Raw genomic sequence first — 25,578 nt, 5'->3', positions numbered from 1 at the left:
CCGGCACACGGCAGCCTCTGTCAGGATGACATCTACGAAGCCGCCTGTCACGGCGACGGCCGCCCTTCGCCCAGCACCCGGCAGCGTTCCGTCCCCAGGCCGCGCCCCGGAGCGCTCCCCGCGCTCGATGCTTGTTTTCAGCTCCAGTGCTGAGCTCAGCACCTGCGACGCGGGCCCGGCCGCGATCGGGGCCGAGCCAGCCCAGGGCTCAGGCTCCAGCCGAGCTCCCACACACGCTCACATGCACACACGTGTGTGCACGCCCCACATACCCATGCGTGCAGACACACGCCCCAGGAACATATGTGCGTACACATCCATGTGTGACACGGGACAGGGTGGATCCGTGTCCAACCAGCCGTCCTGAGTCGGCGCGAGCACACGTGTACTCACACGTGTGCACACGCACACACACATGTGCGCACACACACACACACACAGCCAGGAAGTCCCTGCACGGTGTTGGCACAGAGAGAGAGTCTGTGTCCGGCCCAGGTGTGAACTCCGCGGCCCCACCTCCTGCCCCGACTGTCCCCGCCCCCGGGGGAGCGCAGGGGGTCTGCGCTGGGTGGGCGCCGGGAGCGGTGGGGGTGGGCCCGAGCGGTCGCCGGCTGCACATCAACGGGCACGGCGGCCGCCTGGGAACCAGGGCGCGCCGGCTCCCGGGGCGAGTGCTGGGGCCGGCGCCGCGTGCTCCCGCGGACCCACTGTGCGGAGCCGTCCCTGAGGCAGCAAAGGTGGAGGCCAGGCGGCGGCCTGGGAGGCTGGGCAGCTGAGCCCGCCCGGGTAACACTAGTCCCTGCCAACTGAAAGTGGTGACAGCCGGACGCCGGAGGCCGGCCTCCGCCGCCTGACAGCGGGCGCGCTGCCTCCTGCCCAGGCCACCCTGTGGCTTCGGCCCCGGCGTCTTGTGTGACGGAGACGTGTCTGTCCTGCTCTGTGGGGACAGAGGCCCCTGCAACCGCGCCGGCCACCAGCCGCCCTTCCTGCCGCCAGGATGGCGCCCTGGGCGGGGGGCGGGGGCCAGGGGCCCGGGTCCAGCAGAGGGTCTCCCCCTGTGGCTGGACGGGGGTCACCGGCCAGAGGGGGGTCACCGCCCAGGACGCAGGCGGACACGCGGCTCGGGAACGGACGCGGCCCGGGCCGTGTGTCGTGTTTCTGGGGCCCTTCAATTATTCACGTGCGGCCTCCCGTGCAGCAGGCGAGATGCTATCGAGAGAGCGACTTCGGTGACGTGGTAAACAGAGCTTAACCCTTTGACCCCTGGGTCGGAGAGCAGCAGCGGCGTCCCCAGGTGTCCCCATGAGGGCAGGGACAGGGGACTCGCCAGAGAGGCTCCCCAGACACCCACCCAGCAGGTGCGCAGGGGAGCGGCGCTCTGGGGACAGAGGCAGCGGAGGGGGGTGACGGAGGTGGGGCCCCAGGGACACAGAGCAGAGGGCGGGTGTGAACACTGGGGACCCGGTGGCCCGTCAGCCCCCTGGTCCCCCGCCCTCCTGTCGGCAGGGGACCTGGGCCCCCAGGGACGCAGTTCTCGGGTTTATTAGTGGGAGTGCTGGGAGAGGTCTGGCGCCCGTGTCTCCCTGGGGAGGAGGTGGGGGTCCTCCACTTCCCTGTCCCAGAGGAGGGGGTGGAAACCGTCCCTCCCCCAGAGCCCCTCCCGGGGCCCGGGCCCAGCCTGCCGTCCCCACTGGGCACCAGAGCCTGGCCAGGTGGCCCTGCTTCTGGGTGGGGGACAGAGGTGACACCTCCAGACATCCCAGAACGCTCCCCCCGCAGGACCAGCGGTGACTCCAAGAGTCTGGGAAGGGTCCTGGATGCTCCCGGACGCCAGCCCCGCTGACCGACACGGGGCCGGAGAAAGGGCCGCGTCCCCCAGCCCCGGCACTTGGGTGTCCCCTCCTGCAGAAGAGGGTGGGCAGGGGGAGGGGCGGGCTCGCTCCGGGAATCGTGGGAGGAAGCCGGAGCCGCTGGGCGTGCCCAGAGGACAGCGTGCGTGTAGCAGCGGAAGCCCCTGGGTCCGTGGGTGCCTCTTCAAGCTCCGCGGGGACGGAGGGCCCGAGCAGAACCGCGGCCGGCCCAGGCACAGCGACGCACCAGAGACCGAGGGACAGGAGGGCCCGGCCAGGGGCCTGGAGCCAGCGGTCACCACGCCACCAGGGCCGCAGAGCGTCCTGTTTCCATCCGTCCCACGGCTGCGAGAATCCTGCGTCCGTCCGACTGCCGTCCACCGGCCAGACGAGGCCACAGCCCCACACCCCGACCTCCCAGGGGCTGGCCTGGGGCCCGCGCAGAGGAGAGCGCACCCGGCCGCAGGGGCGGGGGCCCCGGTGGGCGGCTTCTCCCCGACGACGTGGCTGGCAGACGCCTGATGTCCTCCGTCTGGGGTACGGGGCCGGGGGGTGGGGGGGTTCCTTCTGTTTCAGCGCAAAGCCAGCCCCTCCCACTCCACTGCCGCTCGCAGTGAAGTGACTCCCGAGGGCGGGTGTCCAAGATGCTCCAAACACTGCTTCCAGCCCCGCAGTTCCCCCAAAGGGGTCCGTGCCCCGCGCTGCCCGCCTGGCCTTGGACGGGGCTGTGGCTAAGGCCCAGGAGACCCGAGCCAGCTCCGGGGCGCCGGGTGGTCAGAGCGGCCGAGGCCTGCACCCCGTCTGTCCACCGAGCGGCCTCAGGACAAACAACTCAGGGGCACGGGCCAGAGGGACAGAGGGCTCTCCTGACCCGCCCTGGGTCCTGGCCGGCAGGGCTCGGCAGCTGAGTAGATGTGGGGCAGAGGCGGCCGGGGACCCCGTTCCACAGGGCTCCGCCTGTGGTGGGGGCCAGGGGGGGCCTGCCGTGGCTGGGACTGCACCAGCCCCGCCCCCACACTGGACACCCCGAGGCCCCAGATCCGCAGCACCGACCACCCACAGCCCGGCCCTCAGAGTCGGCTCCTCAGGGGCCCTGACCGCTCAGCAGCTCCACGCTCCGCTCCTCAACCGGCTCTCCCAAGCCAGGCTTCCGGCCAGAGGACTCCGCCCCCCACCCCGTGGGCCGTGGGCTCGCAGGCGCAGGGGCGAGAGGCGGCTGGGCGGGATCTCGGGCCACCGCCCACCAGTCCCGGCGGGGCTGCCGGGGGAGCTCCTGCCCTGGGTCCCACCAGCCTCTTTCTGCAGCTTTGTTCCCGGAAAGGTCCTCAGAGTGAACCGTCTTCGTGTCAAGGTCACATTTAAGTTCTCCCTTCTACGACACGGGGCCCAGGCTACGACGAGACTCAGACGACGCCCCAGCGCACCGGCCGCGACCTGGGTCCTCACGGCGGCCGGCCCGGGCGTCTCCACGGTCCTCGCCTCCCGCTCCCCACATTTTCTGAGTCAGACGCAGCCGCTCGGGAGGACACGGGGCTGGGGACAGCGTCCGCCTGGACAGAGGACGCTCAGCAGCCCGCCCCTCACACGCTGCTAGTCACAGCCGCCCCCCACCCCGCCCCAGGGGAACAGACGCCCGTCAGCTACGGCACCCACTCCGTCCTCCCCGCCGTGGCCAGGCCGCAGGGACGGCCCCCAGGCCCGGTGTCCAGGCACTGCCTGCCCCCCGGAAGCAGCATTTCACGGAGAGAAGTTCCCACTTCGACACAAGCCTCGGGTGCGGCGAGGACAGCCGACCGAGAGCCGCAGACACCCCAGTGCCCAGCGCCCCCACCCCAGTGTCCGGGCGGCGGGGGAGAGAGCTGGGCACACAGAGCGCAAGCTCAGCCGTCGGGAGATGGTGGTGTGTAATCGAAGCAGAAAGGAGGAAGCCGCCCCCCCCACCCCCGGCCCAGCCGTGCCCGCCCGTACCTGCACGCTGGGGTGGCCCCCGGCCGACGCCTTCACGGCGCCCCGGCTGCCCTCGGTCTCGTAGTGGGCTCGGTGGTGGGACTTGGGCTGCACCTCGATGCTCAGCTCGTAGGGCCCCGAGCGCGACGGCAGCTGCCAGTCCAGGGCGGGCAGAGTCGGGCTGCAAGAGACGGCACAGTGTCAGGTGCCCGGGGTCGCGGCGCCTGCCCCTCGCTCCGGGGCGAGGCCCGCCCCCGCCTCTGCCAGCTCAGGGCCCGACTTCCCGTCACCTGGGGCCCCTTCCCGACACAAATCACTGGCGTGGCCACGGCAAGGGGCCACGGCGAGGCCGGTGTCTGCCACGAGCCTCCTGAACAAGATGGAGACACCGCCCATGGCCTGCCCCACCGCGGCGTCCTGCCTTCTTCCCGACAGGCCTGTCCGACCGACCGAACCCCCCGCCTGTCACGGACACGCGCTGGTCCGAGACCCCGCAGCCCAGCCCCAAGTTCCGAGATTCGCTCCGACCGAGGGAGGACCCGCCGCCGCCGCAGGAGGAGGGAGACCACCGCGGAGCCCGCGGGGCTGGTCTGGGAGCCCGTTGCTTAGTGTCGCTCAGCGGTGACTCGGTAGGTTTGGGCCCCGGCCAGCGGGAGCGGACGGTGGGACGCGTGTCCTCAGAGCCCCCGGCCCCGGACAGGACACCGCAGCCCAGTCCCCCTCCCCGGGAGGACACCGAGGCCACGTGGGGCTGGGCCAGTGGGCTCCAGGGTCCTGCCGCGCCTACAAGAGGTGCTTCGGGTCCCGAGCCCGGACAGCCCCGGCCGGCGAGCCCCCCACTGCGCCTGGGCCTGGGCCTGGGCCTGGCCTGGCAACGCCAGGAGGGGGCCACGCCTGCAGTGTGCCTGTAGGTGCAGCCGGCAACCGCAGACGCCAACCGGACCCCCACAGACGGACGGACGGAAGGACGGACATCGTCCTCAGCAGCAGTGCGAGCCTGGGGCCGCGTTCAGGGCGCAGGACAGCTCCCACAGCGGGGGGGGGGCCAGGACAGGCCTCGCCCAGCACCCGCTCTACCCAGCTCCAGACGCACGGTCCCGCCCGCGACCGCCCCGCGAGTGGCCGCCCCCGCGGGGAGCAGTGCGGGGCCCCGTGCGGACGCGGCTGCAGCTGCACTGGAGCTGTCCCGAGTCACGGGCGCAGCCGGCGGCCACGGCACACGGGGGAGTCGCCGAGCTGCACGGACCGAGGTGGCGACGGCGTCCGTGCACCCGCTCGCTCCTCGCATCTGCTCGGCTGGGGGCGTCTCTGCCGGTGCTGGCCTGTCCGCGGGGGCGCATCTCGGCTCAAGGAGCACGTGACCCGGGACGGGGGTTCTTTCGAATGTAAAGACCGAGCTTTGGGCGTCTGGGCACACTGTCTGGCCGGGGGGACAGCACCCACAGCCTCTCCGCGGCCGCCTCGATGGCCGACCAGGACCCCTCGCTGGACTCACCGCGGAGGCCGGTCCCCGAGACCTGCGCGTCCAGGAGAGACCCTGCCGCCTTCTGGTCATTTCCTTGGGCACAGTCACAGCCTCCCCGAGGGGCACGGGCAGCTGGTGCTGGGGACACCCCCTCCCAGGGGACACCTGACACGTGTGAACGCTAAACACGAGTAAATGTGTCCACGGCACCCGCAGGAACACTCCGGAAAACCTCTGGACTCCAGGCGCCCCGACTTCCTGCCCTGCACGGGGGGCCCGGCCCCACCCCGCAGATGGCCCGCCCGGTGGGGTCTCTGGAGAGACCGTCAGAGGCCCTCACGGAGTCCACCGGGGGGATCAGGGGTCCCGCCTCCCTGGCCGGGACGGTTGTGTGTGACGTGACACCAGACGATGTCACGATGTCGAGAACAGGGGACGCGGTCTCGTGAGAGTCACGTGAGGGGCGGGCCTGTGAAGCAGCACCGGCGCCCACACAGGGAGGACCCGTCCGTGGGGACAGTCGTGGGTGCGGGGCCCCCCGCAGAGGCAGCGGCCAGAGGGCCGTCCCTGCGAGCCCCCACGGGCAGCCTGCTCCGGACCAGCGTGGGGGGCGGCTCCCAGGGACTCATTCCCCGACCCCCCCAACTGCTCACGGAGACGTCTCGTTTGTGAAATGAGGGTGACGGCCGCACCCCCCCGCCCGGCTGCTGGGCAACGGGCCAGGTTCTCGGAGAAACCGGGGATGCAGGCGTCCCGGGCACCTGTGTCCCCTCCCCGCACCAGGGGCAGCCCGGTGCCCGCGTCCAGCCCGGGAGTCGGTGGGGTCGGTGTCAGGGCTCTGCAGAGAGCCCCACAGATCTCTCTGCCACGTTCTGTCAACCTGGGATTCTTCTTCCCCACCCCCCCCAAACCCTCACTCGGGGACACGCTTATTGCTTTCAGCGAGAAGGGAAAGAGGGTGAGAGAGAGGGAGGGAAACATCCACGATCGCCTCCTGTGCGCAAACCCACAGCCCAGGCCTGCGCCCTGACCGGGAATTGAACCTACGACCTTCTGGTTTGCAGGCCGCCGCCCAGCCCTCTGAGTCACACCAGCCGGGGTGAAGGTGGAATTCTCGCAAAACAGAAATCGTAAACGCCGTCGTTGGGCCTGGTACGCGAGGACCAGCGCACGCCCCGCTGACACTGTCACTGCCTCCTGGGGAGGCCCGCGCCCTGCGACCCCGCGGCCCCACCGCTCAGGGCTGAGTGCCTGGCGGCCCCCCCCATCCCTCCCGCACCGTCCCGGCGGCCGGAGCCCCGGCACCAGCACCAGCAGCCTGGCTGGGCCGTCCTGTGTGCCGGGGCCCGGGCTGGCCCCGCCCTCCTCGCTGGGGTGGCCGCAGCTGACCACCCGCGCTGGGCATGGGTGAGGCCCCAGGGGGAGGGGAAGAGAGATGTGCCCTCCCCCCATCGAGTCCCCCTGCCCTCAGGGCGGCCGGACCGCCCTTTCCCACGAGCACGGCCCTCTTGAGTTCTCCAGCGAGCGTCTGCGTGTTCCTCTCGTGGAAAACGCGGGAAGGACTTCCTATAACGCCGTTCGCAGCAGCCAGACCACCCACGCACAGTGATTCGATCTCAGAACGGCTGGGGGTCTTCCTCCGTCCGGGTCCGGCCGGCTCCTGCACCTGGGGCCCCACCTCTCCTCCCCCCCACTCCGGCCGGCCCATCCCCCACCGCCGACCACCGGTGTGCGGGCGTCTGTCCGGGAGATGCCTGCCGTCCTGCACCGTGGAGACGTCACCGTGGGCAGAGTTTCTCCGCAGCCCCGGCCACGAGGCTGTGCTCAGAGCACCGGTCAGCCCACGAGACACGCCGCTCTGCCCCTGCCGCACGCCGACCCCCACGTCCCCGCAGCGGCGTCCTCAGCTCCGCCCCTGGCGCCTCCACCCGCCCAGGGGACCTGGGCGCTCCGGCACGCCACTGCCCACAGGGGAAATCCTGGGACCTGCAGGTGTCCCCGGAACTCTGACCCAGGTGCCCTGGGTGACAGCTCCCTGCTGACCGTGATGCTCCCGGCCCACGAGCCATCCCGTGGCACCCCAGGGCGACAGGGGCCCAGGGGCAGAGGGGCCCAGGCCGGACCTTCGACCGAGCGTCTTGATTTAAAACTGAAAACCACCTTCAGGCCATTTCGTCAGTGACCGTGCAGACACCACCGGCCCTGCCTCTCGGGGACACTCACCACGACAGGAAGCCCAGACAGGAAGCCACAGCCCCAGCGACCCCCCGATCAGCACCGGTCTGGGGAGGGCTCGGGGCGTGGGGGGAGGCGAGCGGGTCGCGGGGGCGGCCCTCAGGGTCCGGGGGTCGCGCCAGGCCTCCTCGGGGACGACCGTGCGGGTCAGCGGCTGAGAGGCAGCGAGCCCCAGCACGAGACCGCGGGCTGGCCCGGCGACCGGAGCGGTCACTTTAAATCGTCAGCGTCCGATGGGACAGCGAGGGGCCCCCAGTTCCAAAAACGAGCCTCGTCGTCGAAGACCCACTGCGTGTTCAGGGCAAAGGCGGCACGGCGTCCGCACCACACCACACGCGGGCCGGGGCCGGGGTGGGGGGCACCAGCCGCCCCCAGTGCGGGGCCCGTGGCCACATGCGTGTCCCACAGCAGGAACGGCCCCACGTGTGCGAGGAAGACTCGCAGCCGGTTCTGTTCACGCGTGTTTCTGGAAGCCCCACAGTGGAGCACACCCCCCACACAACCACTGGCGGCGAACTTTCCGAGGCGGCCCCTGGCAGGGTGACCGTCGGGTCCGGGGTCACCCTACCCGGCTCCGAGACAGGCAGCGCCCGCAGGTCCCAGCGCCCTTCCGCGGCCCCCGTCCCTGCAAAGACCCCATCGACCCGTCACCTGCCACTGATTTTTGCAGGGGCCGTCCTGTGCGGCGAGGCCACGGTTCCGACCTCCACGGCGCCGCTCCAGGACCTGAGCACAAAACCACCAGGGTTCCGGGCGTTTCACCCTGACCAGGACGCAGAAGTTCCGGGCCCTCCTCCTCCCACAGCGGACACTCACCCTGGGGACCCGCAGAAGGAGGGACGAGGGCCCGGGTCCGGTGCACCCCTGGGAAGGTGGGCGCCGCAGCAGCCCCGCCCCCGCGGCCCCTCCCAGTCCCAGGTGTGACCGGCCGTCCGGATAAGCCCTCAGGTCAGGGGCCGGGGCGGCAGACACCCGCCAAGGGTCAGCCGTGGAGTCTGTGGAACCAGAGAAACTCCAGGAGCGAGGGTGTTTCGGACAAAGGGCTATGCCCAGCCCCGCCCAGGTGGCCGGCGGGAGCCGCTGCAAGGTGCGAGCAGGCCCAGCTCTGCCGTCTGCGTCATGGAGCACAGGGGCCACCCCGCTCCCGCACCCTGGGCGCCGGCGGCTGCCCCAGCTCCTGCCCACAGACGCGAGTGTGCGCCCCCCCGACAGGCTGTGGCCGAGGTTCATCCCTGGGCCTCAGGGGGGCGCTGCGCTGGGGCCCTGACTGCCCCCGGAGATGCCCCTGCAGACAGAGACCCTACCCGGGGTGCTGGCGGCCGGGGCCCCACGAGGGGCAGCTCTGGGCCGGGCGGTCAGGTCCCGGCGCCGCCGGCATGGGGCTCTGACTCTGGGCTGGCCTGTCCCCGCCAGCCGGGCGGACTGCAGCGTGTGCCCACGGCCCCCCCTGCAGAGGCAGCCGGCTCCCTCCTGCGACCCGCCCGAGGGCTCCTGGTGGTGACATTCGTGAGTGACCCGCCGGCTGGACGGGTGGCCCGCCTGCAGGTTTACGCACCCTCGCTCCAGATCAGGGTGAACCTGAAACGTTCAGACGTGCCACAAGGCCACCGGGACTGGCGGTTCTACGGGTTTTCGGGAGCCGGTGCTTCTGCACGGCCCCAAAGCGGCAGCTGTCACGAAGTCGTCAATGTCGCGTCGGGAAACCCAAAGGAGGCAAAGCCCGACATTCGTGGACTTGGGAATGCAGCCCCCAGGCCGCGGACCCCCGGGCTCCGGGTGGAAGCTGCTCCGCCAGCCCCTCTCGCCCCCGAGAACTCGGCCCCTGCTCCGTCCGCTCCTCACCCAGCGGCCGCTCTCCGGGCGGGCACAGAGGGCACCTCTGAGGGGCCCACACGCCAGCGCCCCCGGAGCCGGGGCGTCCCACCGCACATCCCGGGGTGCCGGCACGGTGACGGACGCTCAGTCCCGTCCGTGCCGCCCGACCGGCCCACAGGTGCGAGAACCTCCCGTCCTTCAGCTTAACGTGGCCCCTGCCGCAGGCGCCGCCGCCACGGCCGTCTGGAAGCGAGTGCGTGTGGGTGCGAGTCGCTGCCGTGGGCGCTGGACGCTCCCGCCGGCCTGGCCCCCGGCGGCCGCCCACCCCCCACGCGGCCCCAGAACTCGCTGGGTCTGCGGTCGCCGCCCGCACCGTCAGCACCGCGGCGAGGGGCTGGCGGCCCGACCCGGACTCGGGGGTTCTGGGTTTTTCACGGGGGGCTTGCACACGAGCCCCCCCCCACCCCGATGGTGTCCAAGCTTCAAGGACAGGAGCCCTGGGGAACCCCGAGGTGAGCGTGGGCTCCGCCAAGACGGTGAAGCGCGGCCAGTCTTCACTGGACGCCCTGCCCCACCGCAGCAGGGTGTCCGGACCGCGGCGGGGGGCGGGGGGCCGAGGGGGAGACCCCAGCGGGGAGGAGACGCCACGGCGTACGCCTCGGACACACTCGTCACCGGGGCTCCTCCTCCTGGGGCACCGGAGTGGCCGGCACAGAGGCCCCGCCGTGGGCAGAGGCCAGGTGGGCGGCGCTGCCCAGGGGGTCCTGCTGACGTCCCCGCGCTGGCCCCTCTCTCAGGAAGGAAACCTGCTCGCCCCCCCTCGAGGGCAAAACAACCTCCCCGCCGGCTCCCCCGCGGCCCCGCTGCCCCCAGGCCGCGGCCGACGGGACCCCGTGGAAGCACGTGGGCAGGAAACACCTTGGGTGTGGGGCCGGCCGGGGGGGAAGGTCAGCCTGGACCCCGCGGAGGGCAGCTGGGCGCTTTCCCGGGGCTTTGTCTGCGTCGGCGCGCAGGAATGCGGGCGTCACGCCGTGCCCGGGCCCTGCTGCCCGGAGATAACAGGCAGGCAGGTGGCCGCGGAGCGACCGCCAATGTCCCCACAGACGGGGGAGCGGCGGGGGGGGGGGCCTGCTTTCCGACCAGGAGTTAGACGCAGGCCTGGTCCTGCGGACGCCCCCCCTACCCCCCGCCAGAAACACCCGGGAGCCTCGAGGGGGGAGGCGGCCCGCCCCCGTCCCCGGGGTGGGGACCCCGGCCTCAATGCGCGGCTCCGTGGGGACTCGCTCAGGCACGGGGGCCCTGACGTGGGGGCCCTGACGCGGGGCGGCCGGGGGCCTTCACGGGGGACGCCTGGCCACAGAGACGGCACGGCAGGACAACCGCGAGGCCTGCGCCCATGGGGGGCGTCTGCTGCAAGTGCCCCCGAGTGGGTCTCCCAAGCTCCCCCAGGGGCGACTGCGCCCCAGGTTCCAGGCCCACCTGGCGACACCTTTGGAAACGCCGGCCTCTGACCTTCCCGGGGCTGAAAGGGTAGAAAGTGGGGACGCACCCTCGCCTGGGTCGAGGAAAACCGGAGGCCAGCCTGGCTCGCTCTCGGCGTCTGAACCGAGCCCCAACGACGGTCGCCAGGGGCGGCTTTCGAGGCGCCGGCGCCTCACACTCGCTCTTCGCCCCGGACCCCGGACGGGCCGCACACTCGCTCTTCGCCCTGGCCCGCGGGGCTCCGCGGGCGGGGCGTCGTCCCGGGAGGCGGAAGGTCACGGGTTCAATTCCCGGTCGGGGCACGTGCCCGGGTTGTGGGTTTGCTCCCCGGGTGGGGCGTGTGCGAGAGAGAACCAGTCGACGTTTCTCTCCCTTTCTTCCTCCCTCCCTGCCCCTCTAACGGAATAAAACCGTTCACAAAGGGAAGAGAAGGGTGCAGAGAGGCAGCTGGGTCCCTGGGTGCTGAGAGCTCAGCTCCTGCCCCTCACCCCGGGCTCCGGCTGTGGGCGACGGCGGTCCCCAGCCGAGCGAGCCAAGGGTCCCGTGTGAGTGACCCTGCTGTCCGCAGACGCCCCTGCGGGGCCCGAGTCTCTCGAACCGCACGCAGGCCGATAGGAGGCGGCCGCAGCCCTGTGCCCGGCGGTGCCCTGCGCGGGGGGCCTGCGTGGACGCCGTCCCGCCCGCCCCTCCGCGGTCCTGCGGTGAAAGCACGCTGCCCAGGTTGGCGGCGGCCCGCCTGTCGTGGAGGGCTGTTCGGTTAAAAATAAAAGCGCCGGGCTGAGACGGCGGCCCCAGCGGGGCCCCGGCGGCCCCACACACCGTTGAAAAGGAAAGTCAACAACCCGAGCGCGGCGCTGGGACCATGCGCGAGCGCCCTGCCACCAGGCCGCGGGGACCGGCCGGCTCCAGGGAGCAGGCGGCTGAGCTGTTCTCCGCACAGCGTGGGCGCCGGGGGAGCGGCCGGGGTCCCCGGGGGGCTGCTGAGCCGAGGCCCCATCTGCAGCCGCGCTGACAGCAATTAGCCAGGGACGGGGGGGGGGGGGAGGCAGCGAAAACAACCGGCACAGGGGCCCTTGGGCCCCACGAAACAGCACAACACAACGCTGAGCGCACGTGTCTGTGGACTCCGTGCCCCCCCCCGCCCCTCCCCTCCAGAGGCGACCTCGGTGCCCGGCGGGCCTGCCCCGAGGCGAGCGAGCGAAGAGGTCGTCTCGGGGTGGGGCGTCCTCAGGAGAAGGGGCGCTGGACCCGGGGAGGCTGAGAGACAGCCACAGGGCGTGGAGGGCAGAGATGGGGGGACAGGGCGACACACGAGGGACCCCCCAAACCCGGCGCGGGAGGGGCCAGTGGAGGCCCCCGCACGCCCCCCCCCCCCGGCCTCGCCTCCCTCCCCCGCACTCACCTGGCGTAGGCCGCGGGGGAGCGGGGCCGGGCCCACGGGTACGGGTGCTGCGGCACGGCCAGGTACTGGTCGCAGAAGGTGCCCTTGCGGGTGTGCTGGAAGGGCGGGAACTCCTCGGGCGGGAAGTCCGACGGGGGCGGCGTGGCGCCCAGGTCCTCGCCGGCCGGCTCCACCTTGAGGGCCAGGGAGGGCACGGGGTCCAGGGTCGTCCTGCGGGCCTTCACGGGCACGCCGTCGCCCAGGTCCAGGCCGCCGTCGGTGCTGAGGGCGTTGATGGCGGCCACGATGGCGGAGCTGGTGTACTGCGTGGCGCTGCCCAGCCAGGTGTCGTCCGTGACGCTGACGCGCGGCGAGCCGTGCGGGGACGGCGCCGGCGAGTGGTGGGGCGAGCAGGACGGCTGCCGCCCGTTGAGGCCGTACTTCCGCTTGTTGCTGGGGGAGGAGGGCCGCGAGCCGCGGGCGCCCAGCCAGCTCTCCTCGGTCACGCTGGCGCGGGGCGAGGCGGACGGCGAGTGCCGGGGGGAGCCCAGCAGGCCGCAGGCACCCAGGCCGCGGGGGAAGCCCTCCTCGGGGTCCGTGGCCCTGGGGGACACGCAGGGCGACTGCCAGGGGGACGTCTGCGGGGAGGCGTAGGGGAAGGAGCAGCTGGACTCGTAGGACGAGGCCTCGGAGTTGCAGCTGCGGGAGGACAGGCTGCTGGCCGGGCTCAGGCACGACGGGTCCCGGTAGGCCTCCAGGCCGGGCAGGCTCAGCGTGGCCGTGGCCGGGGGCCGCTTGGGGCCGGGCAGGACGTCCTCCGCGTCCACGTCCTGGAAGAAGGGGCCGCCGCCGTGGTGCAGCCCCAGGTAGGACGTGATCTCGATGCGCGGGCTCTCCAGGGCCGGGGCGCCGTTGGGCCTGGTGTGGCCGGGAGGCAGGAAGTAGCCCGAGGGCCCACCGTCCAGCAGGGCCCCGAACCCCGCGGGGTGGCCGGCCGCGGCCGGGACGCCCGGGGCTGGCGCCTGCAGGTCATGGCAGGGGCCGGGCAGGGCCGGGTGCGCCGAGGGCAGGGACAGGCCTGGGCTGAGGGTGGAGGTCGTGTAGCTGTAGTGCTCTGGGGGGAGGAAAGGAGACGGGTGTGAGGGGCCGCTCAGCAGCCACGCGAACCCCCGGCCGGGCGAGCCCCGGAACGGGCTGCGACCCCCCAGGGGTCGCCCCACCGCCCCCAGCGCCACCCCCACCAGCGACCAGAGCCACAGCCCACCCTGTCGGGCCCGGAGGCTGCGGGACCCTCCCCCCTCTCTCCCCAGCTTGCGGACTCTCCCGCGCGGGTGCTCGCCGCTGCCCCCCGCCCCCTCAGGTACCGGAGCACGGGGGTCTCCGCCCGCCCCCCTCGGCTGCGGTCCACGGCCCCCAGAGCCGGGCTCCGTGCCGGCCCCGACGGGCGGGCGCCCCCTTGTTTGACAGACGGGTGGGCGGGCGGACGCCGAGGTGGGTTCCTCCCCCGGAAACCGCACGGGTGACCTGGTGACGCAGGGCAGACGCCCCCCACCGCCCCCCCCGGAGCGACGCGGCCGTCTTGGGCACTGCGGCGGGACTGAGGGATCGTTAAACCTTCATTACCACCTCGGTGCGGCCTTTGTTAAAAAATCGTTACTGGTGTAATTAGCCGCCGTGTCAGGAAAGCCGCACCCTGGGTCTGCAGGTTGAAAAGGCTCGTCGTGACCCCTGGTGCGGAGCTGCTGCCTGGCCCGCCGCTATCCAGGTCGCCCCGTAATGGAGACGCGCGGGGAAACCCGACCCGGCCCGTGGCGGCGCCGGCCGGGGAGGGCGCTCGGTGTCAGGCTCAGCCCCGGGGCGTCCGGGGGTGCAGGCCAGGGCATCGGGGCCCCAGAGGGCCGGCCCACACCACGGCCCTTCCTCCCAGAAATGGGTGTGAGGCCCCGGACAGGTGGGACCCATGGCCTCCTCGCTCGCTGCCAGAGGTGCCATCAGCCACTCTCGAGGTCGCCCGGGTCTTTGTCCTCTTTGCCCTGGGGACAACACCGTCCCCTGCTGCCCAGGAGGCAGGCGCGGCCCCGGCCCAGGCCCACGCCCGGGGACAGCCCACAGCCTGCCCCCCGGGCGTCGCTGGCGGCCTCTGCAGAGCTCGCGGAGCCGCTCCAGATGCTCCCCGGCGGTGCCAGCTCCCAGAAAGCCCCCAGGGGACCCGGGGCCGTGACGAGGAAGGGAAAACGACGCTGAGACTGAGTCAGACCCCGGGGCAGCAGGGACGCCTCCCGCTCGGGTGGCCGCCTGCCCGCTGGGCCGCTGCGGCCATGGGACACTGTCCTGCAAACCCCTGGCCCTCGACACCTCTGGGGCCGGTCTCCCGGTCGGCTCCCCAGGAGCCAGAGGGACAGGGGCACAGCCACACGGGGGGGGGGGGGCGCGGCCCCGTCTGCGGGCAGGAGGCGGGGACCAGGGTGAGGCAACGCCTGCTCATGCCGACACTTTCACCTCAAACACCAAAACTGGGTGTTAAAATCTGGCCCCGGCTGGTGTGGCTCAGTGGACTGAACACTGGCCTGCAAACCAAAGGGTCGCCGGTCTGATCCCCAGTCGGGGCGCAGGCCTGGGTTGTGGGCCAGGTCCCCAGTACGGGGCACGGGAGAGGCAACCACACACTGATGTTTCTTTCCCTCCCTTCCCCCCTCTCTAAAAATAAATAAAACCTTTCAGAAAATGAAACAAAACTTGGTTATGGTGCTTGCAAAAGTCAAACAGGAAGTAGTAACCCTGGACGGGCACCTCCCGGCGGTCAGGTGCCCCGGGAGGCGGGGGTGTGAGGGTACTGCTTCCCAGGTGCCCGGCCAGGACCCAGGGTGCCTGCGGGCGGGAGGGTGGGCAGGCCCGCGTGTGAGGGTGCCCGGCGGGCCCAGGGGGACGGGACCCTGGAGGGAGACCCTGCTCAGCCCGGGGGGACGAGGCGCCACCCTGCGTGTCGTCCCCATGGGGGGGTGGGGGGGCTGCAGGCGGCCTCGGGGGACGGCGACCCCTCACAGCCGCGAGCAAGTCCGTGTGCGCGCACCTACATGGGGGCTCAGACGGCCTCTCCGGGGCCCGCCCCACACGCCCCACCTATCCCACCGGCCCTGCCGGCTGAGCGAGGACACCCGAGTGCCCGCGGCCGGCAGGTGTGAGCGCCGACCCCCGGGGCGGGTGGTGATCGGGGTCGCTGTCGGCGGCCTGCCAGGGTGGGAACCCGGGGTCGGGCCTCGCCCCGGACCCGTCCCGATGGGACGTGCGGGTCCCAGCCTCGGGGCGCCCTCACCGGTGTCTCTCCGCCCACCCGGCACTGGTGACGCTGTCCCCGTGACGGCGACAAGGCCCCCGCCCCCGGAGGGAAGTGGCCCTCGGGGGCGGTGCCGTGGGAATGAACGGGCCCCACGCGCACTCCCACCCACGCCGGCCCCTCGGCTTGTCAGCAGCGCGGGAGTCTGGGAAGCCGCAGCGACACGGCGGGGACCTGACAGTTTACAGAAAATGGATTTTCTCGTCAGAGAGAAATCCCGTCTCGGGACGCGGCCCGTGGGGGATGGAAACAGGAAGTGTGGGCGTCACGCAGAGCCGGCCCCCAGCACCGCCGGGTCCCGCCCACGAGGGGGGTCCCCCCAGGTCGGGGGGCCGAGGAGGAGGGCAGACCCCTGCGCTTCCCGCCCGACGCGGAGAACATCGTCATACGTGTCCGTGACTTGTCCTAAGAGACGCGGCCGAGGGCGCGGCTGCACCACTGTCCGTCGGCCGGAAGGCGGTTCCCAGAACCGAGAGACACATTCCAGCCCAGGGGTGTGGGTCGCAGGTCCACCGGGGGGCGCGTCAGCCTCGCAGGAACCTTCAAAGCAACTTCAGGGCCGCGCAAACGTGACTTCTCCGTGACCGTCACGGAGCGGGAAGGAGACTCGGCCGTCGCAGGCGCCCGTTGAGGCTGGCGCGCCCCCGGTGGAGATGCGTCCGCACCCCTGCGCCGGCTGCTAGCAGAGGGAACCCGGGCCCCCCCCGCACAGGACTGCGCCCCTTGGAAGCTTCCGGATGAACGGGCAGGTAGGGGAGGGGGTGACGCATCTCTGTACGGGCGTGGGGTCCACAGACTACGGGAACGTTCCAGGAGGGGCCTCTGTGACCCCGGCGTTTGTAGACGAGGGCGAGAAGCACCGGGAAGCCTTCTTGAGAAACCAGACGCACCTAAGCCCGGCTCTCCTCCGCTGGACGAATTTGGAAGGGAGCACCCCCACCCCCCGCCCCGCAGCCTGAACCGTGTCGTGGAGAAACGCCCCGCAGACCGAGGCCTCTCCTCGCACCGGACGGAAGCCCCGCCCGCTGGGGCCACCCCCCCCACGCCACAGCTCTCGGGGTCACTACCACCCGACGCAGCAGCCGCATCTGAACTCCCTGGCTGTTCCCAGGGATCCCACGGACACGGGGTGAGGGTGCTGTCGGCCACTTTCCTACCGACTGGAGACGGTTGGGCTCCCCCTGTCGCGCCGGGGGCCACTGCAGGCGACACCCACCAGGGCCATTTTCTGCTGCTGCGCTCGGCGCCCGGCGCCCGCCCGGGAGGGGTCATTGAATTACAGGGCAGGCGGGCGCCGGGGCGGCGGGCGCCCGCACAGACGCCGGGGAGAGCTCCTTCAGGACGGCTCCCTGCAGCACAGCGACGGCTGCGGCTCCCGCCCGTGTCCCCCCGGTGCCCGCCGCCCCCACCCCACCAGCCGGTTCTCCGGCGACTGCCCCCCCCCACCGTGCAAGGAGCCCCTGGGCGCAAACGCGGGCGCCGTGTGGGGCGCAAGGGGGCCCGGCCCCAAGCCCCGCGCTCGGCAAGTTCGAGGAGCCAGAAGAGCCTTCACAGCCACTCCGTCTGCCCCGGGAGACCCTTCACTTCAGAGCCCCACGGCCACCGCCTTCGCTCGGGACCAGCCCCCAAACCCGTCCACGTGCTTCCTGGTCAAGTCGGCGGCGCCCGGGTTGTTCCGATGCCGGGGCCCCCAGTCCCATGTCGGGGTCACCCCCCTGCCCCCACAGCAGTGGCGGCCACACGGGCCGGCCTGCCAGCTCGGGGTCCGCACCCTCTGGGGCTGCGTGTCCACCAAGCGGGCGTCCCTGACCGGACCCCCCACCCAGCCGCTCGCTCCCCCGCAAACTCTGGGCCGACGTCTGCTTCCCGTCGGGAGGACTGTCCCTGCCGGCGTTGCCGGGGCCGAGGCGCAGGACACGCAGCTAGAAACAGAACTGCACTGAGTGGCCGCCAGGCCCCAGCCTCCCGGACGCCTGGCCAGACCCTTGTCCACGGGGCGACGGGGCCGGCGACCAGGGCCAGACTCTGACCCCGCATGCAGTGGAAGTGAAACAGAGTGAAACCCAAACGCACTTCGGCCCCAGTCCTGAGCTGGAACCTGTTCACTGCGCTGCCACCGGAGCCGCCCCCTGAGGGCGTGGGGGCTCGGTGGCCACAGGTGGAGGCGCCCCCAGGGGCCTCGCTGGCACGGCAGGAACCTCCGCGAAGGCCGGCAGAGAGGCCGGTGCCGAGGCACACACTCGGGAGAACGTCCCGTGAGCAGGCCCGGGTGGCCCTTCTGAGGGTCCCCCGTCCACCCAGCCAGGCCCGCGCCCCTCAGTCCCCGTTGCTAAGGCGCTGACACCGTGGAGCTGTCCACCCCTCGCTCTGGCCTCCCTGGGACAAACTCGGCCCCAAACTGAAACTCCCTGCGCGCAGGCAGCTGTCCCTGCTGGGGCCGTCCCCGAGGGCGGCGGTGGGGACACTCCCTTAAAGACACAGGTTCTTGCCCTGCCCCGTTGAAGGTCCGGGCCCCAGGCCCCCTGGCCAGCACTCCCCACCTCCCCAGGCTTCCCCAGGCAAGGAGGGGGGGACAGTGATCTCAGGCCAGGATCCCCGCCCGGCGTCTGCTGCACGGCCGGCCTGCCTGTGTGTGGGGGGGCTCAGGGGCTTCTCACGCCCCCCCTCGCCGCCGCTGAGGACGCCCCGGAGAACGACACCGCCTCCAGCAACAAGCCCCTTCCGCAGGGAGCCACGGCAGGCGGCCCTGTGCAGGGAGGGGTGCAGACAGGGCCGCACTGGGCCGGAGGTGGCCGGCCGGCCGGCCAGGGAGACTCCAGCCAGACCCGGAGGCCTGGCCCGAGTTCCTCCCCAGTTGCCGGGGCGACAGAATTGGCAGCGGTGGGCCGGCCAAAATAAGGGAGCAAACAGGAGCCCTGGCGGGAAGCTGGGCCACGCCCGCCTCCCAGCTGACAGCCACAGCTATTTCCTGAGCCGAGAGCAGCGCAGCCCAGCCCAGCCCGCCGCCGCCGAGGGCGCTGGGGCCACGGACGGGAAGACCGGCGCGGAGGACCCGCCTGCCGCCCAGGGCACGGCGCGCTTAGAATGCTCTCCTCTCCCTCCCAGCAAGGGCCCGCTCCGTGTCTGCACCTGCTGAGCACCCAGGGAACCCCGGGCCCAGCCCCTCCCTTAAAGGGACATGGAGCAGAAGCAGGAGGCGGCCTCCCCCATGACAGGGTGGGCCCGGGCTGCCCTAGCCCTGTCCCCCAGGCACCAGCCCACTCTGGACGACGTGTTCTCAAGTCAGAAGGCGGCGTGACCGAGGCGAGACACCGGGGCCCACGGCCAGGCCGCCCCGTCCTGCGGACGAGAGCCCGGCGCTGCGCCCGCAGGGGCCGCAGAGCTCCGAGTCCCAGCTCCGGGGGTCTCGGTGTCGCCCCCCCAGCCCCCGCCCCCGCTCCCGTCACACCCAGGCTCAGCCCGGGGGCTGCCTGAGGCCTCTCTCACAGCACGGGAGCTGTAATGCAATAATGCAACCTACCAAGGTGGTAATCTAATAATTAACCCACGCAACGTAAGAACTAGGAAGAAGGAGAAGAAGAAAGGATTTTCCTCACAATTGCCCAAACTCGGAAGGAACCAAGACATCCTTCCCCGGGCCACGGATGCACGGCGCAGAGGGCGGACGGTTACCCGCCCCCACGGAGGGTCGGGGGAGGGACCCCCTGCTGGGCGCGGTGCGACGCCAACCGTGACCTCCTGCTCGTCCGCACGGCGGACAGGCCGGCGGCGGCGCACACTTGCTCCTGACCCCCAGCGACCCCGGCTGCGGGAACCGGGAACCAAACAGGAGCGAGCCCCGGACGCGCCCACGGAGCGGCCCACGGGCCGCCGGCGCCAGGCCCCGCAAGACGGGCGAGGCCTCACCGCTCTCCCGCCCTCCCCGGCCGGGCCGTGGCCGCCGGGGCCTGGAAACCCGTGGCCGAGGAGGAGAGGAGGCGGCCGGGGAGGGCGGGCGAGGAGGCCGGGCAGCCTCGGCCTGGGCGGGACGTTCGCTCCACTGCATTTCTCAGCGACCAGGGCGCCCAGGCCTTCCGGAGGGAGCCGTGCACGGCATGGAAAATATTATACAGTTGTTGCAGAGACGGCGGCTGTCGGTGCCAAGTGCGCGGTGTGCGGCCCCAGCGCCTCGCCGCCACGTGGGCGCGGATGGGGGGGCGGGGAGCAGCACCCCGAGGACCCACGGAAAGCAAGGGGACGGCGGGGGCCCCTGGCACCTCCCCCCACCGCCCCCCGCCCCGCCCCAGGCAGCCTGGCCGGGGTTTCTTGGCAGCTCTGCTCTCGCTCACGGGCCGCTGCTCTGGGGTGAGGAGGGGGCAGGGTCCCTCCACCTCCACAGAGAAAATGAAAGGAAGGAAAGGCCCCGCCCCACCCCCCAGGTCGGGCTACTTCCACTCTAACTGTGCTGGGGGGGTGGGGAGGGAGCCAGGAGCCTGAGGCCCCAGGGCCCAGCGGGGACAGGTGGGGGGGCTCCCCGGCTCCCCTGGCCTCTGGCAGTGGCCACCCACCCTGTCCCCAGGCTCTGCTCAGGCAGGGCCTCGGACACTCCTGTCCCCTGGCCGGGCCCGGGCAGCGGCCGCCTGCAGCCAGAGGCCCCACGGGGAAGGCTCCAGGGCCAGCGCGAGTGTGACCACGCCAGAGCACAGGCGGCGGCACCAGGGCCTCACAGGGGCTTCCCCACCCACTGGCCATTGAACTTGACCTGCTTTCTACGGGCTGTGCCAGGGAGCAGGGCATGGGAGGTGGGGATGCTGCCGGTGCTGCCTTGACCTGACCTGCGTGGGGGTGGGGCCGGGGGCACCCCTGGGGGTGTCCCTGGGTAAAGAAGGGGGAGGGGCTGCTTGGGGCCCAGGCTGGCTCCTCCCACCCTCCCTCCCCCCAACCCCTGGACCCTCCACCCAGGACTCCTGCACCAGAGGGGCTTGCACCCCTGGACACTCTGCCTCTGACCCCTGCACCCCGGTCTGCACCCGGGACCCTGCACCCCGGGGACAGTGCGCTCCCCCTGCACCCGGGACCTTTGCACCTCTGACCCCGGCGCGCGGGGACCCACCTGGGGCCACGCCAGGGACGCCCTCGTTGCTCTGGTTAAATTCGAAAAGGAAATCAAAGTCGAACTCCTGGTCCTCCGGCCCCGTCATGACGGAGGGGCCGGTCCGGAGTCCGGGGTCAGGGTCCAGGGTCTGGGATCGGGGTCCAGGATCGGAGCCGGTCCGGGATCCGGGTCCGGGATCGGGGGTCACTGCCAGGGTCGGAGGTCCAGGGTCAGGGCCGCGGTCCGAGGTCGGGTCTGGGGCGCGAGTGCGGTGGGCGGCCGGGCTCGGCAGGGTCCCGGCCGCGGGCACCTGTGGTCGCCGCCCGGCTCGCTGCGCCCTGCGCTCGGCCCGTCCCGGTAACGTGACTCCGGCCGCCCCTCCCCCGCTGGCGCTCCGGCCCCTCCCCCGCGTTTCCGGGTTCACACAAACAAGACTCCGCGGCTGCGTCCCGAGTTTTAAATAAACTCCGGAGCCGGAGCGCACGCCTGTCACTCGCGGCCCCGCCCCGGCGCCCCGCCCGCGGGCGAGACCCCCAGAGTGTCCACGTGCGCGGGGAACACGGTTCCTCCCAGGACTCCCACGCGCCCCGCCGACTCCTCCGTGACATCAGGTGGCGCGGAGAGCAGTGCCCGTGCCCGGAGTGACCGGACACTGTGGGCAGGCTCACTGGCCGCCCGCGGCTTCGCGACTGTTAAAGCGCGACCACCACCCGCCCTCCTCCCCTGGGAGGAAGGGGGTGGCGCGTCCCACGAGGCCGGACCCACCCGGCTGGACCCCCAGCGCCCCCCGCCGCCGGCCCCGAGGCTCAGGGCGGCGCCGAAAGGAAGTGCAGGCGCCCCTCGCGCCCCAGCCCCCGTGTGCGCCGGCCCCGCGGCCTCCTCGCCTCCGGTGGCGGCGTCTGACTCCCGGGCCCGAGCCTCTAGGGCGGATCTTCCCCTCGGTCACACCTCCCCGCAGACCCCCAACCTCCTAAGAGCACTGCCCCCTCCTGTGCGCGCAAAACAGCCCCCTCTCCGCGGCGGCAGCGGGAGGCTCGGGGCTTGAACCCCGGGCAGGCGCAGAGCAGCGCGGGCCGCCGGCATCTAGCACCGCGGGCCAGGCCCGGGCAGCGGCAGTCGCCTTCGGGCTTCCTCCAGCTGCTCGTGCGCACCGCCCCCAGCGTCCTGGCCCCGCGGAGAGGCCGCATCTGCACCCGCGGGAGACGGTGGCGAAGGCTCCGGTGCAGGGGGCACGCGCTGGGGGAGTCGGGGGACAGAAGGGGCGGTGCCAGGTCCCGCCCGCAATTCTGTTGCTAATCGCCCACCCTTCCGCCCCGACGGGCCTCTGCCCACCCCCCCAGCCACCCCGCATTGCTTTTTCCGGAAGATGAGACCCCCGCTAGTCGCGTGACCCCTCCCGCACCCCCAACGTGTGTCTCCCGTGACCCTGTGCAAAGGGCTGGCTTTCTCCCGCGATAAAGTATAGTTCACTTTGGCCTGATTTGGTTTCTAATAATAGTTCTCAGTTTGCGACGTACGGTGGAGGGTTGTTTTGTTTCAGTTTGCCGTTTCTGCTGACCTTCAGGCAAATGAAGTCCTGTGTTCTGTCGAGAAGGGAACATCTCATTTTGTCTCTTTTCGGTGTTTATTTTTCAACTTCAGCTACCTTTTCACCTCCGCAAAAACCTGACACACGGCTAACAGTTCCGATCGCCTGTTCAGACTCAACCTTCCTGCTCCGCGGTCCGGGCGAGGGTGGGCTCGCCCCGGTGCCCGCCGCGTCCCCCCAGGTCCCGGGCCCCGCGGGCTGCAGGGCCCAGGGCCGCGCTTCTCGCGGAGGAGCTGGTCCCCACCTACTTTCAGATCCCCAACCGAGGCGACCGGAGGGGAGGGCAGCGTTTTCAAGCACTCCTCTTGCCCCCACCCCGAGACTTGCTCTTGTGAAAGGGGGGGGGCGTCTGCCAATTCAGCACACACTCCGGGGTAGATGGGATGTTCAGTGCGGCGCTTCCCCGGGGCTGCACCCCGGCCCTGAGGGTGACCCAGAGGGGTGCCAGCGCCCTGCTCCTCTGGACGAGGAAGCGAGGCCGAGAAGCGGAGTGGCGGGAGAACAGGGCGGCTTTGTTCCGCTCCGGGAGCTGGGGGCATTCCGTGCGGAGCAACCTCTGAACTGGTGGGTGGGCGGCTACCTACAGGCCTGCATTTCTCCGAGTTCCGCAGGCCCAGGCCCGGCGCCCGCCGGGGCGCCCGGAACACCAGTGCCTCGCGGCCTTCCACCCAGACGCTTGTTGGACTCGGGGACGGGGTGGGGGACAGGCAGGCTCTGGCTCGGAGGTGGCACCGCAGGCTGTGGGGGGCCTGCCTGCAGGACGGAAGGACAGATGTCCCCAGCCCTCAGCAGCAGCAGCAGCAGGGGCCCTGGCCTACGGGTGGGGGGAGGGGACCCCGCCTCAGACGGACGACGGAGGGCCTGTCTGCAGGGAGGATTAGCTCACACGTTCTGGTTGGCCTCACTCCGTGCTCCTCACAAAATAACACCGGTGTTTGTTTAGTCAAAGGGCACCGGCGCTCTCGCGGCCTCTGCGCCTCTCTCTCTCGGGGAGGAAGCAGGAAAGCTGAGCACCGCCCCCTCGACGGGTTTTCCTCTCGTCAGGGCGAGAGCCTCCGCTGCGGCTCGGACCCCTGACGGCCCAAGTGCCAAAAATCTCAACTTTGAAAGGCCTGTGGTTTGAACAAGAAGCGGTGATAAGAAATGTGGTAGTGGTGGGGGGGCGGGAGACTTCGAAATAAGTGTCCAAGGGATGACAGTCAAAACCTCAACCATTTTTAAAGACGTTTTTAATAGCAAGAGCTGGCTCTGTAAACACTTCCTGACGTTCACACCTTAACCTTTTCTAAATGGAGATGAAATGGCAACAAGCACCGGCTACGTCTTCCTTGACTCAGGCTGCGCCCAAGACGGCAGGAGGCGCCAGGCCCGGGCGCCCCGGCCCCCGCTGAGCAGGCGGCCGAGCTGCGGCTGGAGGCGCCCGCCTGGGGCCCGCGGGCTGCGGGAGCTGCCGCTCCGAGGCCTGGCACTGGCGGGACCGGGCAGGAAACGGCAGCCTGTGCTCTCTAGCACTTGCAGGAGGATGTCTGCCCTTCTACAGTGCGAGCACTCCCTACGCACGGGCAGGTTCGCCAGCTCTCTCAAAGTAATCTGGAGAAGCCGCCTGCGTGGGACGGGGCCTCGGGAAAGGTGTCGCTGGCCACCTCGGCGCCTCCAGGGGCTGGTGGCCACCCCTGTCCCTGGGCCCCCAAGGGACACAGGGGACTGCCCCGCGGAGGGTGGGGAGCTGTCAGCACGGGACTCGCCGTCGCCCGGCTTCAGAGCCCTCACCAGGCCACCCCGTGGCTGTAAGCAAGCAGCCGGAAACCCGGCGGTAACTTTCCAAACTGTCCCGAGACACTTCCTACGGTGGAACTCTTGTGTCCACAGGATTAAAAACGGCTAGGATCAGGGGCTGCGTTCGGACAGCAATTCGGATAGCCCCTGCCGGCCAGCCCTGAGCTAGATCAGCGAGGAGGAGGCGGATTTGGTGGCCGGCGCCTGGAGAGAGCGGTCCTGGGGGAGCGCGGCCCCCACACCTCGCTGACTGGTCTTCGAAGCCACGGGGTGGCCTGGCCCCACAGCGCTGGAAACCAGGCCATCCCTTGTCCTCTCCCAAACATCACTTCCTCCCAAAGCGTCCTCTGTGGTTCTGCCGGCCCGACCTCGCCCAGTCCCTGAACCGTCCGCGTTCGGGCTGAGTTTTTACCACCGGGGCTCACCGCGGGGCCGCACCCGCGAAGGCCGGGCGCGCGCACTCAGCGCTAGAGAAGAGGAGACACCTATTGGCAAGAAGTCGCGCTCGGAATCAGGGCTTCTCCGGGGAAACACCAGGGGGACACCGCTTCCCAATCTGTGCAGCGCGCTGGGGACACGCGCCCTCCCCGCGCGCATACGCCGGGGGCCAGCTGGGCTGCCCTGGAGTCGGACCCCCGGGGCGTGAGGGCGGCACAGGCGCCGGGGAGGCGGTGGCCGTGGCGGTGGCGGTGGGCTCGGGGCTGGGGGCGCGGGGGCCAGAGCTGGGGGGCCGCGAGGGGGGCGGTGGCCGCCGGCTTACCTTCCTCCGCCGACTTCATGGTGCCGCCGGCGGGCGGCGCGGGCCCCAAAGTTTCTTCCCTCCCGAAGACTGCAGCCGGAGCGCCGAGTGGAAACTTGGAAGGGGCTGGAAAACTGGTACTTGGCATCCACGCGGCCGCGGCGGCGCGGAGCAGGAGGAGGAGCGGGCACCGCCGGGGTCGGGCTCCGGGGCGGCAGACTCCCCGGCGGACGCGCGCTGCCCGGGCTCAGCGCCTCGCTCCCCGGAGAAATGTCATCGAGGGGCGTGTGCGCGCGCGTGGCGGGACGGCTGCGGCCGGGCCCGCGTGGGGTGGCGGGGGGCAGTGGCGGGGTCGGAGGCGTGCGCCCGCGCCGGCGGCGGATCCCTCGCCGAGACTCGGGAGTCTCAAAGTCTCGCTCTGACTCTGACGCAGGGCCGCGCTCTGCCTCCTGCCTTTTTAAAGCTGGAAAACACCTCCCCCGCCTCCCGCCGCCCAGCCGCTCCCGAGCCCCCTCCCTGCCGTGACATCACGCCCCCGCCTGTCCGGCGTGGCGCGGGGACCGGTGCCGAGCGCCCGCCCCTCCCCGCGAGGCCGCCCCTCTCGGGCCAGGGCGCGAGGGCAGCAGGCAGGGGTGCGCGTGGGGGCACCCGGCGCGCGGACCGACCCGGACCGGGCCCGGCGGGGTCCCGAGAGCCGCCCTCCGCCCAAAGCGGGCGGTGGGGGCGCAGGGCCGAGGGGCTCCGGAGCGCGGCATGCTGAAGTCATTATGTAAAATCGCAGGCTTCCCCGTGGTGGAAATTTGGAAAAGCTCTCCCCCTGGCAGGCCCGAGAAAGGAAATTCCCACCCCGCCAAATCACTAACAGATTGCGCGGCGGTACCTCGACTCTCTG

The 25,578-nt window shown here is 71.5% G+C and overlaps 1 protein-coding gene across 4 annotated transcripts in view; it reads right to left on the bottom strand.

The window, feature by feature from the left end:
• The window catches only part of NFATC1 (nuclear factor of activated T cells 1), a 74,749-nt gene extending 49,583 nt beyond the window's left edge, over positions 1–25,166 (bottom strand). For 3 of the 4 annotated variants that reach the window (XM_045849689.1, XM_045849691.1, XM_045849692.1), the window contains exons 1-3: positions 24,708–25,166; positions 12,197–13,289; positions 3,819–3,978 (exon numbers count right to left, since the gene is read on the bottom strand). In XM_045849689.1, coding sequence (XP_045705645.1) covers positions 3,819–3,978; positions 12,197–13,289; positions 24,708–24,834 — 1,380 coding nt within the window. In that variant the 5' untranslated portion in view covers positions 24,835–25,166. Of the gene's footprint in view, positions 1–3,818; positions 3,979–12,196; positions 13,290–20,601; positions 21,021–24,707 lie in introns of those variants that run through there. The other variant, XM_045849690.1, reaches the window with a different exon arrangement.
• Positions 25,167–25,578: the final 412 nt, after the last annotated feature.

The sequence above is a fragment of the Phyllostomus hastatus genome, unplaced genomic scaffold (assembly GCF_019186645.2).
Source record: "Phyllostomus hastatus isolate PE091 unplaced genomic scaffold, TTU_PhHast_1.1 phas_contig_80, whole genome shotgun sequence".
Classification (NCBI taxonomy): domain Eukaryota; kingdom Metazoa; phylum Chordata; class Mammalia; order Chiroptera; family Phyllostomidae; genus Phyllostomus; species Phyllostomus hastatus.
Note: the sequence above shows the minus strand (reverse complement) of the source record. Positions and strands in the feature narration are given on the sequence as shown.